Genomic DNA, 14,235 nt, shown 5'->3' on the forward strand with positions numbered 1-14,235 from the left:
GCAGTGACCAAACTTGAATTTACAACGTCTTGTGACTTTGGCCTATTTATTTGTGGGAAAGACTCTAGAAGTGGACTTCAGGGTGGAAGGGTAAATGTTTCTATTTTTAGGGGGAAAAAAGCCAACTTGTATCAATGAACAGTTCTATGAATTATAACTAGGTTGATTTTTTAAAAAGATTTTTATTTCAAATTTTGTGTATATAGGGAGAGGTATGTGCACATGTGTGCATACAGGTTGCCGCCAAATCCAGAAAAGACATTGTCACATCTGGAGTTTAAGTTACAAGTAGTTGTGAGCTGCCTGACATTTGTGCTGGGAACTCTGGTCCTCTGCAAGAGCCCCAAATATTCCTAACAGCGGAGCCCTCTTTCCAAGCCCCTTGAATTTTAATAATGTTGTTGTCTGTCCTGGAATGGAGGTTTGCAAGTACAAATCTGAGGCAGCTGTTGCCCTCTTTCCCTCTTTGTGGCACTCCTACACAGTCGGGTCATTGACCATAATTCTTACTTTGAATTGTTTTTCTCATCTGGCCTTTGGTTTCCATTGTTGTTGTGGGTATTGAGCCATTCATTATCTCAGTTCTCTTGTTCAAGTTCCTATTAGGACGCTGCTGTGTCCTCCTCAGGGTAAAGTTCACACGTTGCCAGACCAGCATTTATAAACTCAGGTTAGTAGAACTCTTTTCTGCTCGTAGCTACAGACTAAAGGCCTGTGTATACTTGGTACAAATGTGCCCTCCCTGCCTCTCAAGCTTTTTGTACACATTTGTCCCTCAATCTTGCCTGCTTTTGGGCAGTTGGGGGGGAGGGGGCATTTGTTACAGGGTTTCTCTGTAGCTTTGGAGCCTGTCCTGGAACTACCTCTTCTAGACCAGGCTGGCCTCGAACTGACAGAGATCTGCCTGCCTCTACTGGGATTAAAGACTTGGCCGCCACCGCCTGGTTACCCTTGCCTGCTATATCCCATTCACTGTTCTTTCCTGTTTGCACTTCTACTGTTGAGATATTGGCCACCCTTGCTGAAAGATAAAATCATTGTTTGAAAGCCTTCTTCTTGGTCATTGTGGCCATCATTATGGCCAGACAAGACTTGTTTCCCTTCTGAACTTGTGTCTCCATTGTTATCTATGTCTTTATTAGTAGGATGATAAATTATATACATATATACATATATATACCTGTGCTTTGAAATTGTATTTTTTTCTGTTTATGTATTTTCCTGTTTACATAGGGCAGGGATCAACATCTCTGCAGATAGGGTAAGCTTTAAATTAGAGTGTTCAGTAATGTCACTAATCCTAATATTAGTTTTAAAGTACACACACGTATATATATATAGAACTCAAGTCATCTTCTGGCAATGTTTTCATACCCATGAATGAACTAAATGAAATGCATAAAAATTTAAAACTAACATGTTTAAGTGCGGTCATTCCCCATCCATCTTTGCCTGACCCCCACCACATAGGATTTTTTTTTAAGTGTATGAGTGTTTTTTTCTGTATGTATGCTTGGTACCCAGGGATGCTGGAAGAGGGCACTGAATGCCTTGGAACTAGAGTTAAGGATGGTTGTGAGAGCCTTGTGGGTGCTGAGACCTAATCCCAGGTCCTATAGATGAGTAGCCCGTGCTCTTAACTGCTGAGCCATCTCTCTAGTCCCCTTTCGCTTTAAATGGCTTTGTTTAGGTGTTATATATCTTAAAATATACTTGTTTAAATTTACAAATAATTTAGCTCTAGGAAAGTTAGAGTTATGCATACATATCCAGTTCAGAATGTTTCTACAGCCTATAAGATTTCCTGTGCTTATTTGTAGTCATTCCCACCCTGCTCTAGGCAACCACTAATCTAGTTCTGTCTAGGGCTTCTTCTGGGCATTTCATACAGTACAGAAATTACTTGTGATGTGTGGTGTTTTGTACCTAGCACCCACTTGATTGATATATTTTTAGGGTTCATCTGTGTTGTATCAGTACTTTATTTTTTTTAAAAAAAGTTTACATGTGGGTATTTTGCTTGTATTTATGTGTGTGTACCACATATATTACATTGTCCCTGGAGGCCAGAACGGGACATTGGATCACTTGGAACTGGAATTACAGGTAGTTGTGAGCTGCTCTGTGGATGCCAAGAATCAAACCTGAGTCCTCTTGCAAGAGCAGCAGGTGCTATTAACCACTGAGCCATTTCTCCAGCCCCTAGTACTTCATGTTTTTACATTATTAGTAATATTTAATAGTAGAGCTGCCTTGTATTTTGCTTATTATTTACTTGTTGATCAATGGTCATTTGAATTGTTAGACTTTTTGGCTTTATAAATAATGTGCCACAGACATTGGTATAAACATTTTTGTGTTTTTTTTTAATTGGGGCTAGATAACTTATTGGAATTGATGAACCACATGCTAAATTTGCTTTAACTAACTTAAGTTCTGTAGATATTTGCTGACTTGGAAAGAGATATAAATACTTCTTATGATATCCTGGGACTTGAGGAGTTGATTTTGGTTGTTCAGGAAGCAGATTTTATTTTCCTTTGAACACATATTTGTTTCTCTTCTCAGAGCCATTGACTTAAAACCTTGAAATGGCCTAGAGAAGTATAGATAAGCTTGACTAATATCTGTAGTAAACCTTTATTAGGAATTTAATTAAAAATTAGATGTGCTGGGGATAATATGTAGCATTCTACCATTGAACCACAGTGTCAGTCCTGATTTAATTTTCATGTGTTTCTTGTCAAATCGTAGTTTGAATAGAAGTTCCTTTCACTTTGTATTTAAAAGAGATAATCTAAATTTTAAGTGAGTTTTGTGAGCCTTAAATTTCAGTACTGAAATTATGTAGCTTTGCATAAAATAGTAAATGTTATGTACAAAAAGAATGCTGATTTTTGAATATACAGGTTATATTTACAACATACCAGTTTCTTTTCTGGTGTGCTTACATGGATTTACAAAAATGGTGAAAATTAGAAATAACTTATTAATGAAGATTCAAACAGAAGCTTTGTGTAGGTTTCAATGTACCAGTGAAAGTCAAGGTTGTACAATTACTAGCTCTTTCTGACCTCACTTGGCAGCAGCAAGTAGAGTTGTCATCACACCTGCACCATGAAGCTTTTCAGCTGTCTTTTGCATGGTTCTTTTGGGAGCACCTGCTGTAATATTGAATTTAGAGGAACTCTTGGAAACAGACTCTTTGAGGAAGTGGAATAAGAGGCCCCACCTTCCTAAGGAAACAACTTGTGACAGGATAGAAAATAGATTGCAGAATTTCAAGTCTTAAGTTGAAATCCTTACCACTCAGTAATACTGAGTTTGGACAAATACGTAATGTCTCTGAGCCTGTTTCTTTGTTTTCAAGGTGGAGATAGTGCCATGCAGAGAATAGTTATTTAAGGATTAAGTTAGCTGAAGCAGCTTCTGTCAGAGCAAGTATGGTGATGCACAGCTGCAAACGCTGCTTCTCAGGAGGCTCTTGAGTATAAGGCAAAACAGCAAGACCCTGCCTCTGAAACAAAACAAAAAGTGCTGTTTGGGTCAGTCTGGTGTAATGCCCTATAGTGAATATTAGTTTATTTCTTTCTGTGGTTGATAAGTGGACATGGGACAGTTCTACATGTTGGAATGGTATATCAAAAGCAGGCTATAGAAAATCACTGGGATTAATTAATTAATTTAACAAAATGTGTGTGTCTGTACTAGAGAGATTTCCTGGAGCAGCAGTGTGGAAAATGACTAGAAGAGCAAGGTTGGTGACAGTGAGAGCAGTGAAGACCTTTTAATGGTGCTGACCCAGATGGAGATAATGTCCAGTCTCTAGTAGTCCTGGATATAAAGAGACTGACTGGATTTAAGAAATAATGGCAAAGTTAAAATTAATAAAACTGATTTTTTTTTTTGTTTGGATAAGAGCAAGAGGAATCAAAGCCATTTCTCTTACCAAGGTGGGAAATAAAGGATATTTGTTTGAAAGTGGAGAGATGAGTCATAAGGCTAGACTTAGCTTGTAAAAGAAACCCTTCCTTCTCAGGGTCCGGGGAGAATGAAGGGTGTGATGTGTAAGTACTTTAAGGAGAAACTGGTGCTCTCCCAGTTTTGAGCTAAGGAAAAGTCAGAAGAAGACCCATCAGAAAGAAGGAAGGAAAGGCTCTTAGGAAGTTTCAGATAGGACTTTTGCAGTGAAGTTGCCTGCATTTTTGTTTGTCCTGAGACTGGGATACTAAGTATAATGGTGACCAACTATTTGGCAGAGGAGTTTCAAGGTAGGCCCCTTTTAAGCTGTGTCTGAGTTATTGCTGGTTGCTTTGAGCCAAATAAACAGAGAACTGTTGTAGTGATATTTTGTTTATGTTTTAACAAAAAGCTTGCTTGAATATCAGAGTGCACTAGAGACCAGGGAGTAGTCGCACACACCTTTAATCCCAGGACACTGGAGATAGAGGCGGAGAGATCTGGACTACACAAGATTGAATCTGTCTACAAAAGAAGCAGAGCTCATACAAAGGTGTTCCCAGAATTTGGCATCACACACCTTTAATCCCAGCACTAAGGAGGTGGAGACAGGAGAGATATGGCTGGGCGGAGAGAGGTATATAAGGGGAAGGAGATAGTCTTAAGGTTTGGAGAACATAGCATTCTAAAGTCACACAGAGGACAGGATGGCTCCTTTGTTTGTCTGAGCATTGGTAGAGGTGAGAACTTTCTAGTGGCTTGGCTGCTTTGTTATTCTGATCTTCAACTTGATTCCCAATATCTGCTACTGGGTTTTTCTTATTGTGCTACAAGCTGTCAGTAAAAAGTAGAGTGCAGATGTTTGAAAATTTTGTAGTTTTTTTTTTTTCAAAAAAAAAGTGACGATAAATAGAGGCCAAAGGAAAATGTGATGTTAAAAGTAAGCTAAGAACTTTACATGGCACAGTAGGAAAAATACTTTGCAAGCATAAGAATTAGCTAGATACCTACTACCCATCACAGACTCAAGGGTGGAAAGGAGTGAATTTGGTTGGCTTTCCCTTGAGAAGAATACTAACAGGGGAACCCTGCTTCCACAAGGACACTTTAGAATTTCCCCAGGACTCACCTCACCGTTACTCCAAGGCCAATGTGATTTTTATCTTGAAGGCCCCAGTCTGCTGCTTGAGCTGACAGACTTTGACTGCATGGTACGGGCTTTTCAGACATGGAAAATACCCTGGAGTATGAGATCATAGAGAACTCACCTAGACCTCAAAGTAAAGCTTGGAAGGCCAGGCAGCCAATGACAGAATGAGAAGACCCTTCAGTTAGCTCCTGCAATGCATAAAACTTGCAGGTGAGATCTAACCTGCTGAAGATGCCAGGCACCTGGAACATTTCAAGGAAACCTGTAGGCTGCAGTCAGATAAAAACCAGACTAACAGGTCAGGTGGCCTACCATAGGAAGGTCATCCAGACACAGCTGCTGAAACCCTTTGACACAGGACACCCCGAGATACTGCACGTGGCTCAGATTTGCTTCCTCTTGTCTTATCCTTTTCTATGTCTCCATTTCTTGCCTGGAGTGTTCTGTGCCATTGTATCCTAGAATTGTATGACTTGGTTTTGATTTTTAGGTTTTCAGGGATTCACAGTTGCATTTGTCTTGAGGGTCAGAGGAGTCTTTGAACTTGGACTTTGAATAGTGTTGGAACTGTGAAGGCTTTTGGATAATCTTGGAGAAGGACTGAATGCATTTTGCATTATGAGATGAGTTTGAGTGTTTTGCATGCCAGAGATGAACTGTCTAACTGTTCTAATTTAGGGAGATAGTTTTGGGTGTCAGGTTGATAAGGAGTAGTCAGTCATGTGATGGCTAATCTTGATTGTCAGCTTAATTGGGTTGAGAAGTACCTGACACATTAGTAAAATACACTTCTGTATCTTTGAGGGCTTTTCCAGGAGGATTATTCAAGGGGAGATGACCACTCCTGAAGGTGATCAACATTCAGCCACATTTACCTGCCGTGATGCCTGATGGATCCCTGAAACTGACTAGCACGAATTCTTTTCCTTTTAAATTATGTCAGGTATTTTGTCATAGGAATGAAATAAGTAACTAATTCATTAGCTATCCCATAGCTTATTTGTGAATTCTGCTTGTCCTCCCCAAAGTCTGTTTTACACATGCAGGAGTTTCTCTAGGTCTGAATAATTTTACTGTACATTTCATAAGTATGTGCCACACTGTAAGGAAAAGTGAAGACTGGAAGCTGTTGTAATTCACAGGTTTCATGTGCCAGTGGCCACAACTGGTTCTGCCATCTGTCTCTGTCCTTAGTTGGTGATCTTTTATGCCTTTGTTGCCTGTCAGGAATATGTGACCTGTGCATCGTCTAGGAATTGGAAGGAGCCTGTATGGCTGGGGCTCCTAGAGAACACTGAAGTAGTCAGGGGACCCTTAGCTGCCTTAGTTGGCATCAGTTCCCTCATTGGCAACTTAATCTTCAGGCTACTTGAACCACACTCCCAAATTGTGAAGTAGGGATCCGCAAATGCTGTGTTCTCTAGAGCCTGGGGAACTTTTGTCACTGTGACTCGATTTTCTAAGTAGTCTTGTTAAGATTTTGTTGAAATTAACTGAGTTTTGGAACATTTTCTAGCCTTCTGGTTGTGGGCTAAGTTAAGGAACTTTTTACTTCTTAGTTAAAACTACCTGAGTTCTGTCTTAGAAAATCTGCTGAAATTTTCAGGGTTTTTTTTTTTTTTTTGATGGCTTAGTTATAAGATGGAGGATGTGTAACTGGTAAAATAGTATATTTCTGAAAAATCAGCAGTGACAATAACTAGACATTTATGGATACCAATATTCTGCTTTACTGCTCTAGTTTTATAGTCAGTTCATCTCCCCAGCGTTGGGTGCTGTGAAGGCAAATTAAGCACACACACTTGTGTATTTGCACACACGTGACCTAGACTGCAAACTGAAGCCTCATCTTCTCCAGGCTATTGGAGCGGTTGGTGGACAACCCTAACTTGCTGAGGTATCCTGTGTGGAGGGACTGCTCAGAGATAGTGAATATAGGATCGGCTTTAGCTACAAGCTGCCTGCCCTACATGTCCTGGTCCCTGCAAGTTTGGAGACCCAGTGAAGCAGTGACAGAGTTTGCTCCTTGGTTGACCTTGAGTTTTATGGCCTGAATCACAAATACCTTCTTAGCCCAGTTGACTTTCTGCTTTTTATTTCACAAATGCCTATAACTTATGAAAACTGTTCTGCCTACACTGTGGACTGTACCAGCTTGCAGTCTGCCCTCCAGACATTTCTGCAGTGTGCTTTTGTTTAACAGTTCCATTCACACTTAGGTTTGGATTCCTCTGTCCATTAGTTACAACATGCTGGTGTGAGGCTCTCTGGAGGATATATAAAATGTAAGATAAGTTTGTTCTTTAAAGTTGCCCATTTATGTAATGTACTGACTTGGAAATCCTTGAGAACCTCTGATTATTTTTAAGTTTTAGATACTCAGTATGGTTAACCAGAGAAAAGGGAGCACGTGGTTAGAAATTAAGGCACAGTATACAAAAAGGGGACAGTAGAAAACACTGCATAGGGTATGTATGTGGCAAGCATATTGCTTATGCTGGGATGGAAAATGTGTTGTTTATGCAAGTGTATAGAAGATGTCAGAGGACAGCTTGCGGGACCATGTGGTCCTGGAGATTGACCATTTATTAGGAATTAGGATGACAGTTTCAGGCTCTGCTGCTTTGAAAAGGGACAATGGCCTGATCCAAGTGGACAGATGTGTGAGAGTCCAGTTTAGAGAAATGGTGATGATCACTGGAGGAGGAAACAACAGAGAACTAATCGATGTGACGGGTCCTTGACAGCATCAATAGCACTCTGTATCAGAATCCTCCCAAGAGTCCTGAACAGTGGATACGGCTTCACCATGTTCTGAGTTGGGCTAGATTCAGGTGGTAGAGAATAGCTTCCTCCATTGCTGGTAGCAATCAGAAACAACTGCATTGTTGATTCTAGTTTTGATGAATTTAAGTTCCCCATGGGAAATGAGGAAAGAAGTGATGGGGGAGGTATGTGTAAAGTTGATGCTCGTAGGTGGCAGCACCAGCCCAAATGCTGATTATTATCAAGTGGGGTGTTACTGTGATTCCGCCAAGGTGAATAAAAGGAAGATTGAAACTATGTAGGAAACATTTGCTGAGTTGTTGCTTTCTTTATATTTAAAGGAGTCTTATATGGCATTGGTTATAATTCACATTTGAACATGTTTGGATGTATGAAATAAAATACTTTTAGGGTAGAAATGATAGTTTGGTTTCATAAAATATTTAGTGCTATAACTCACATTATAAATGTTAGAAATAATTGAAGTTTCAGTAGTCAAAACTTAATCCATATGCACTACCTGTAAGGCCTTAAACGGGCCTTGTATTGTGTGGAGCTTCATGATGTTGATCAGGAGATACGGTGTGCTGAATGACTTGAGGTATCTCAGGCTTCGATTTGTAGAATGGCAGCCTGTGCTGTATTTCGTGAAGTCATTAAAAGAGCTCAATGTTTTTTAACATTTGCACTTAGAAGTACTTTTTGAAACCTCTACATTTTAATGTTGTGTGCATAAACAATTCTATAGTATGTGTGCATTGTGAAGTACCAATTAAATACAGTGTGGTATTCTATAAGGTCCTTGAGCCTTACAGATTGTTTTTGAAATAGTGTCATACACTTAGAAATAATAACCGTATTTTTGCAATATTACCATATTAATAATACCACAGCCATTTGGTAAGCATCTACTATCAGGATTCCTGAATCCAAGGTACATTGTATGTTTTGATAATTCTTACCAAATTCCCTTACTAAAAGAAAGCCCTGTGTTCATCTTCACTTTTTTCAATGTTAGCTTTTCTGCCAAGTGCTGAGTGAAGAATTCCTAAAACTTAAAGGCAACTAGTGAGGCTGTGCTACTTTTCCTACTAGCTAGCTAACTCTTCCTGTTTTTTCTGGGAATTCCCAAGCATGTTCTCTGCCATGTCTTCTTTAGAGTTTGTCTGTTGTAAAGTCCAGTGCTGTGTTTCAGCCTTAGGTGACTTTAGAAGATAAAGAATAAAGCAGTCTCTTTTTGCTTCTTTTTCTCAACTTTTTTCAATGATTTTGGATGAAATGTCTAAGCATATTTTACATTCAGACCTATTATTTGGATTGGGCTGCCCTGTTACCTACCCCAGAAAGTTAGAATTGATCAGTTTTTCTTTATTTTCTTTTCAGGTTTGCCTGCAATGAGATTTTACTCTCTACACTTAAAGAACATTCTTTCTGAGCTGCTGTGAATAAATTTGGAATGATACTGTCTATTTTCAACTAATGGAGAATTAGCTGTGTCTTTACAAAGGTTGCTGTACTGGACAACTTCAGAACATCCCTCATAATGTCATCAAACAGGAGTCAGAATCCCCATGGACTGAAGCAGATCGGGCTTGACCAGATCTGGGATGACCTCAGAGCTGGGATTCAGCAAGTGTACACCAGACAAAGCATGGCGAAGTCCAGATACATGGAGCTCTACACGTATCCTCTTGCTTGAGCTGTGGTTGGTGTGTCTAGAGTCGTGACTGTGTAGTGGTATGTTCTTTTAATTATTAGAAATGTTATGTCATATTTCTTATCTGCAATAAAATCAAAAATTTGTTTTTTTACCTTTCTGTTTTCAGATTAGTTAAGGTGGTGCTGACTAGTGCCTGCAGATGTTTACATTTGAAACTTACCTCTCGTCGCCCTCCCCCCCTCCCCCCGCGCCCCTGCTTTTTAGCAGGGACTGTGCACATGTATGTGTTTGTGCACGCAAGTGTTTACAGTGCACATGTGGAGGTTAGAGGATAACTTGTAAGAGTCAGTTCTCTCCTGCCTGCACAGTCTGGGTCTGGGGATTGAACTTATGACTTTAGGCTTGGCAGCAAACACTTCTACCTGCTGAGCCTCTTGCCAACCTTATAGCCTCCCTTTATATCAGCAGGTTCTACATTGATAGATTCAACAATTACCGATTGAAAACTATTTGAAAAAAAAGGCTCTTTATCAAACATGTAGACCTTGTTTGATCATCATTCTCTGAGCAGTATAACAACTGTTGTATAGGCATTTTGTATTGTATTTTATTAGGCATTTTAAGTAATCCAGAGGTGATTTAAAGTATGAGGATACAGATGAATTGTATGCAAATATATTGTCATTATTTATAATCTAATAATTTAGATCCCCCCCCCCCTTGGGGAGATCCTCTTGTATCATTTTTTCTGTTGCCATGATGAGATGCCATGGCCAAAGCAACTTATAAAAAACATTTAGTAGGAACTTTCTTAGAGTTTCAGAGGGTGAGTTCATGACCATCATATTGGGGAACATAGCAGCAGGCAGAGAAGCATGGTGCTGAGGCAGTGACTGAGGGCTCACATTTTAACCACCAGTTGGAGGCAGAATGGGTTGTAGGGAAGGAAGGTATGAGCTTTTGAATCCTCAAAGCCCATTCCCAATGACTCACCTCCAACAGGGCCACACCTCCTAGTCCTTCAGAAACAGCTTCATCAACTATTGAACAAACATTGAAATATGAGCCCATGAGAGCCACACCTGTAAACACTGAGAAGTAACTTTAGTTTTAAAATTCAGGTCCTTAGCAATAATAACCATATTTCTAGATGTTCAATAGACTGACTAGACTATAGAAAGTTTTGTGGGCAGTATTGACCTAAGTGGTTTAAATCATTGTGACTGCCTTCATTTCACAGGAGAATATGGTAGTTGTATCAGAAAATCTGGTCCAGAAAGTCCTAAAATATTTTCTATTTGCTCTTTACCAGGTAAAAAATGCTTACCAATTTTAAAGGGCTCACATACAACAAAAGCTTGATGATTATGGTTTTGTCTTACAAATGTGGTACTAAGAGTACAAGTAGCTACTTTTCTGGCTGTTCTCACAGAACAGTTTAGGGGAAGAAGGATTTAAATGTGTTTATAGTTCACAGGCACAGTTCATCACAGCCAGAGAGACACATTCCTTATGGTAGCAGCTGCTAAAGGCAGTGCCCACAGCAAGCAGGCAATGAGTTCTTGTGTTCTTCTTGCTCCTCTCTCCCTGTAGTCCAGAGATGCTGTACTGCCATGAGTGGTACAGCTCACATCCCAGGTTAATCCTCTTTCTGAATTCCCTCACACACACCCAGAGGTATTCCTTATAGGCGATCCTGAGCTCCCAGCAACTCCACAATTGAGATAACATCACAAAAAACTTTTCATTGGTCTTTTTCCATAATGTGTATGAAGGACTATGCTGTTTCTTGCAAAGGTTATGAGATTATAAAAGGCATAGTTCCTACTGTTACAGCACTCAGACCCAGTTATATTTGTATTTTTATAAAGATTTACTTTTATTTACTGTGTATGAGTGTCTTACCTGCATGTATGTCATGTTTATCACACCCATCCCTGGTGCCTGAGGAGACCCAAAGAGGACATCGGATCTCCTGGAACTGGATTGAGAACTGAACCCTGAGCCTCTGCAAGAGCCACCAGTGTTCTATACAACTAAGCCATCTTTCCAGCTTTTAACTTGTAGTTAGTCAGTCTGTCTGTCTGTCTCTGTGTGTGTGTGTCTGTCTCCCCCCCTCCCCCCTTTTCTTGGTTTTTCAATACAGGGTTTCTCTGTAACTTTGGAGCCTGTCCTGTCCTGGAACTAGCCCTTGTAGACCAGGCTGGCCTCAAACTCACCTGCCTCTGCCTTCCAAGTGCTGGGATTAAAGGCATGTGCCATCACTGCCCGGCTACTTTGTAGTTTCTTGATTCTATACAGATATAAAATTGAAATTAGAACTCACCAGCCAGATTTGGTGACTCAGGTCTGTAATCCCACCAGGATGATAGAGCCAGGATGGTCAGGAGTTCAAGGCTATCCTCAACATAGCAAGTTCAAGGCCAGCTGCAACTACTTGAGCCCTTCTAAAAATGAATGAGTGAATGAATGAATGAAGCTCAGCTAACTGAGCAGATTGGTACTGATTCCAGGACTTTAAAGTTGCTCATTTAATGGAGATGTAAGTTTAAAACTTTAGTAATATCAGTATTTATCAAAATAGGTTATATAACATTTCAAATATTTTAATTTTAGAATATTAAAACATTAACATAGATAAATGAAACTATATTTAAACTAAATTGAATGTATATGCATAGTATACATCTATTTTCATATTTAAATATATTTTTACTGTAGAACTTTTTAAAAAATAGCAACTTTGAGGAGCTGGGGGGAGATAGATGCCCTAACTTAAGAGTACATCATCTCTTGTAGAGAACCTGCGTTCCCAGCACCCATGTTGGTGGCTCTCAACTGCCTGTAACCAGCTTCAAAGACTTGGACTCTTCTTGTCTTCTCAGGCAATCCTGAGAAGAATCACATACACATACACATAGACAGAGGCATATACATAATTAAAAATAAGTTAAAAAAATAAAAACAATTTTGGGCTGTCAAAGTGGTTTAGTTGGTAAAGGCCCTTGCTACCAAGCCCCACACTGAGTTCAGTCCCCGGATCCTACATGGTAGAAGTTAAGAACCAACTGCTGCAAGTTGCCCTCTGACCTCTACAGGCACACTGGGGCATATGTGCCACCCCACCCCCAAAAATATACATAAAATAATTGGTTAGCATATGGGGCTGCCAGATGTGGTGATGTGTACACCTTTAATCCCAGTACTCAGTAGGCAGAGGCAGGCTGACGTATGAGTTCAAGACCAGCCTGGCCTACCTACCAATTCCAAGCCAGACAGGGCCATAGGGTGAGACCCTACCTCAAAAAATAAAATTAAATAAAAGCTTGGAGCTAGAGAGATAGATGGCTTAGTAGTTAAGAGCACTTTCTGCTCTTCTGAAGAACCTGAGTTTAGTTCCCAGCATCCATACTGGGCAGTTCACAGCAGCCTGTATCTCCAGGTCCAGGGGATCCCAATACCTTCCTCTGACCTCCTTGGGCACACACATACAAATAATGTACTTTTATTTATTTGCTTATTTATATTTTGGTTTTTCTTTTTTATAATTTATTGACTTTATTTTATGTACATTGCTGCGAAGGTGTCAGATCCCCTGGAATTGGAGTTACAGATAGCTGTAAACTGCCATGTGGGTGCTTGGAATTGAACCTGGATCTTCTAGAAGAGCAGCCAGTGCTCTTAACCACTGAGCTATCTCTCCAGCCCCTATTTTTTTGGTTTTTCAAGACAGGGTTTTTTTTTTTTGTTTGTTTTGTGTTTGTTTGTTTTTTCTTTTTCTGTATAACGTCCTTGGCTGTCCTGGAACTCGCTGTATTGATGAGAAGATCAAAATCTCGAAACTCACAGAGATCTACTGTCTCTGTCTCCCGAGTGCTGGGATTAAAGGTGTGTGCCACCACCGCCCCGCAAATAATACAATCTTTAAAAAAAATTTTAAGTAGTATTAGCTTAATTGAAGTATTCATCACTTAAAAAATTAACTCATTTCAGAAGTGTGCAGTGCAGTGTTCCGTATATTTAATGTTTAAGATATATATATATTTATGTGTTTTATATGTATGTATATGTCCCAGATCCCCTGCAGCTGGTTTTACAGACAGCTATGAGCTGCCATATGAGAGCAGCTGGTACACTTAACCATTGAGCTAACTCTCCAGTCCTCATAGGGTATTTTCATCACCCCAGAAAGACTCCTTGTTCTCATTAGCAGTTGAATCCACATATACCACCACCACCACCACCATCTCTGTCAGCCACTTCTAGTTTCTATTAATTTGTTTATTCTAGACTTTTCCTGTAAATAATTATACAGTATATGGTTTTGTGTCTGATATCTTTCACTTAGAGTAATGATCAGAACCTTCGTCCTTCAGTGTTAATCAGAGCTTCATTTCCTTCATGACTGTATGGATATTTTACATTGTGCATATCCATCAGTGATCTTTGTTATTTCCATGTGTTTGCTGTTAGGTGCACTGTTAGGAACATCCTGTACTAGTTGTTGAGTGACCGTATGTTCTCTTGGGTAGATGCCTGTGAGAGAAATTGCTGAATCATAGATATGTTGTGTACATTTAAAAAAAATAGAGTCTTTGCCAAATGAGTGGATAGTATGTCTCACAGGGTTTGGCTTGCTAGGTCTGACTTGTGGCTGACTGACTTGTAGTAGACTAGAAGGCGAGGCAGGAGACCTGGT

General features: G+C 39.8%; 1 protein-coding gene across 2 annotated transcripts in view; it reads left to right on the forward strand.

The window, feature by feature from the left end:
- The window catches only part of Cul1 (cullin 1), a 65,053-nt gene that overhangs the window by 16,087 nt on the left and 34,731 nt on the right, over positions 1-14,235 (forward strand). For both annotated transcript variants that reach the window (XM_041632115.1, XM_041632114.1), the window contains exon 2: positions 9,260-9,559. In XM_041632115.1, the coding sequence (XP_041488049.1) occupies positions 9,420-9,559 (140 nt within the window). In that variant the 5' untranslated portion in view covers positions 9,260-9,419. The remainder of the gene's footprint in view (positions 1-9,259; positions 9,560-14,235) is intronic.

The sequence above is a fragment of the Microtus oregoni genome, unplaced genomic scaffold (assembly GCF_018167655.1).
Source record: "Microtus oregoni isolate MIOR12 unplaced genomic scaffold, Mior012 000040F_ref0000088, whole genome shotgun sequence".
NCBI lineage: Eukaryota > Metazoa > Chordata > Mammalia > Rodentia > Cricetidae > Microtus > Microtus oregoni.